General features: G+C 39.2%; 1 protein-coding gene across 2 annotated transcripts in view; it reads right to left on the bottom strand.

Moving 5' to 3' along the window:
- EIF2AK3 (eukaryotic translation initiation factor 2-alpha kinase 3) overlaps nucleotides 1–3,035 on the bottom strand; it is a 141,552-nt gene that overhangs the window by 9,853 nt on the left and 128,664 nt on the right. For both annotated transcript variants that reach the window (XM_006875852.1, XM_006875853.1), the window contains exon 16: nucleotides 2,126–2,188. In XM_006875852.1, the coding sequence (XP_006875914.1) occupies nucleotides 2,126–2,188 (63 nt within the window). The remainder of the gene's footprint in view (nucleotides 1–2,125; nucleotides 2,189–3,035) is intronic.

The raw sequence follows: 3,035 nt of genomic DNA, 5'->3' as shown, positions 1-3,035 counted from the left end.
CTGACATCTTTTTGCAGGTTTTGAATTGTTTCCAATGATCTGTCAATCCTATTTGATTGTTCTTGCAGAACTTTCCTTACTTCTTCCTTATTTTCCTCGACCCCTTTTCAGAGTATTTGAATTTGTTTCCAAATCATTCTTCTGAATTCCCTCTCAGGCATATCCAGAACCTGCTCCTCCTGCTCTATAAAGACTTTGTCTGTCTCCAGCTCATTTGCATCTGCTGTTCTCTTCTGCTTTTGGACGTGGTTTGATAATGTCAATGGTTGGGCATGACTATTTTTATTTTATTATAATTATTATTAATATGATCAGGAGTTAGGCGTCCCTTATTGTCTGTAATGCGTAGTAGGTGTGGTTAGGTGCCGGCGGGGTGGTGGCTGCACGAGCCAGCCGGTGCCGCCTGTGTCTGATAATGTCAGAAAGTCGCCGTACCTCTCCCTCTCTCTGTGCCGTGGGTAAACTGACTTGCTTGCCTGATATCCGCGTTGAGATCCCATGCTAGGGCAGGGAGATTTTTTTGTGGGAGGTATGTCGGCTCTTGCGGCTTTGTTTGTTTATGATTCTCCTTTACTGGAAGCGCCACTTTTGAACAGGCTGGCTCCAGCCCCGCCCTCCAAGCTGTACAGGTGGTGGGGGCAGTCGCTGGTACAGGAGCTGCGCGCAGTAGCAGGCGAAAGTTTAAAATGCCAGTAATTCCTCAGTAGTGTGATTTTTTAAAAAAGCGAATTCAGGAGGTTGAAGCACTAGGTCTTATGATAGTACGAAGGCTGTGGGTCTGCTACAGGAAGGTTTCCTTCATGAGATTCCTGCTCTTTTCTCCCCGAAGCTTCTCCTACCTGCATCGTCTGGCTTCAGTCCAGAAAAAATTCATTACTTTTTATTTAATCTTTTTATAATATTGATGTATATGTAAAATAAGGAATGTGATTAACATCCTTGAAACAGTGAAAAAATATGACTTTAAAAACAATTTCATCCTACAACTGCATGAGAGTCTACAATTATCTCAATGAAAATTTCTATTAAAAAAAAAATTGATGCCAGAGATCAGCATTTTACATCCTTTCATGGCACTTTCTTTCATCTTAAGCCTCTTTTAATGTAACATATACTCTTGTGAGCCACACTGGAAATCAATCAACTTTGCAAAATTATATGATAACATAATGACTTTTAGTGAAACACTTCATTTCAGAGGAATGTATTTGTAAATATATCATTATATATCTCATTTTTGATGCAATCCTTGATTATAATGTTGAAAGAAATTTTGACTTATTCCAACTTGATAACTGATGCACATAATTTACTTCAATTTAATTATTTTAGCTCACTCATGACTAAGCAATATACTTAAAAATGACATGTCTATGGACCAAACATACTGTGAAATAAAAATAACCATGAGCTAAAGGGAGAAAAAAACCTTCAATTAATCATCAAAATTAGCTTCCTTTTTCCCTCTTAGCTCTTCCAAACTATTCAACTATGTCACTTGAGTGCTGTAACGCCAACAAACATGAGCAATGGAAATGGATGTGTTTTGGTTCTTTCTGTCTGTTCCCCCTCCATACCACCCCCTGGCTCCCAAATTTCATTTGAAAACTAAGCCCAAGGTGAGTGGCAGCATGCTAAGACAGCTCATTTCCCATGAGGGTGCACTTTCTAGGTGTTTAGTCTTATTTCAGAGCCTTAAGCAAAAGGAACCTTGGTGGCACTGTGGGTTAGGCACTGGGCTGCTAATGTAAGGCCAGTTGTACAAACTGCTCCATGAGAGAAAAGATGAAGCTGTCTGCTCCCGTAAAGATTTACCATCTCTCAGACTCTATAGAGGGTCACGGAGTTAGAATCGACTCAATGGCAATGAGTCCTTTAAGAAAATGTTACTGAAAAGTCAAGCCCAGGCAGCCAGGTAGCATGGAGCAATGTGGCCTGAAGAAGCTAGGGCTCAAATGCCAGTTTGACTTGAACACGTTGTGTGTTCTCGGGGGCAGCTGTCTTTCCTCTCTAGACCTTTGATTTCCTTATGGGTAAAATGGGAAAACCAACAAGTTGACTGTTAAGGACCTCATACATTTTAAAGCTGATCCTACAAGCAACCAAAGTTGAGAATTATACGTACCTCACGAGGGTATTTCTGAGTAAACAGTGCTGGAAATTTGAGATTTCTCACATCACTTAAGGTCTAAAGAGAAAGAAAAGTGTTACTTGTTTTAAAATTTATTTTGATATGTAGAGTTAATTTAAACAAATATATTTTCTGACACTAACAGAATAATTAAGAAGAAAGGTTAGATATTAAAAGGGTGTGAAATTTATCAGTAGCTTTTGCTAACTTGCAGTTTTATATATAATTGCTTCCTGAACCCAGAGTCGTAAGATAACACTATCAAATAAACAAAATCTAGAAATGAGTTCAGATACAAAAATAGTATATTAACAACAGGAAGACAGACTAGGAAGAAAGAGTGACGAACTACTTCTGAATATCTAGTCACTGAAAACCTTATGAATAGCAGAGAAACACTATAGATATAGTGCCGGAAAATGAGCCCCTCAGGTTGGAAGGCACTCAAAATGTGACTGCAGAAGATCAGCCTCATCAAAGTAGAGCTGACCATGATGATGCGAATGGAGTAAAACCTGTGAGAGTAAAGTCTGCGGAACCTTCATATGCTGATGGGGCACAACTCACAATGAAGAGGGACAGCTGTAAACATCCACTGAAAATTGGAACATGGAATGTACGAAGTATGAATCTGAGTAAATTGGAAGTTGTCAAAAATGAAATGGAATGCATAAACCTCGATATCTTAAGGCATTAGTGAGCTGAAATGGACTGGCACTGGCCACTCTGAATCTGATGACCACATGGTTTACTATGACAGGAGTGACAAACTGAAGAGGAATGGTGTTTAATTCATCGTCAAAAAGAACATATCCAGATCAGTCATGAGGTACAAGGCTGTTTGCGATAGGATGCTATCTATCTGCCTACAGGGAAACCCAGTTAATACCACTATTATTCAAAT

Source organism: Chrysochloris asiatica, unplaced genomic scaffold, assembly GCF_000296735.1.
Source record: "Chrysochloris asiatica unplaced genomic scaffold, ChrAsi1.0 scaffold00341, whole genome shotgun sequence".
In the NCBI taxonomy this organism is placed as follows: domain Eukaryota; kingdom Metazoa; phylum Chordata; class Mammalia; order Afrosoricida; family Chrysochloridae; genus Chrysochloris; species Chrysochloris asiatica.
This window is presented reverse-complemented; position numbering and strand designations above follow the sequence as displayed.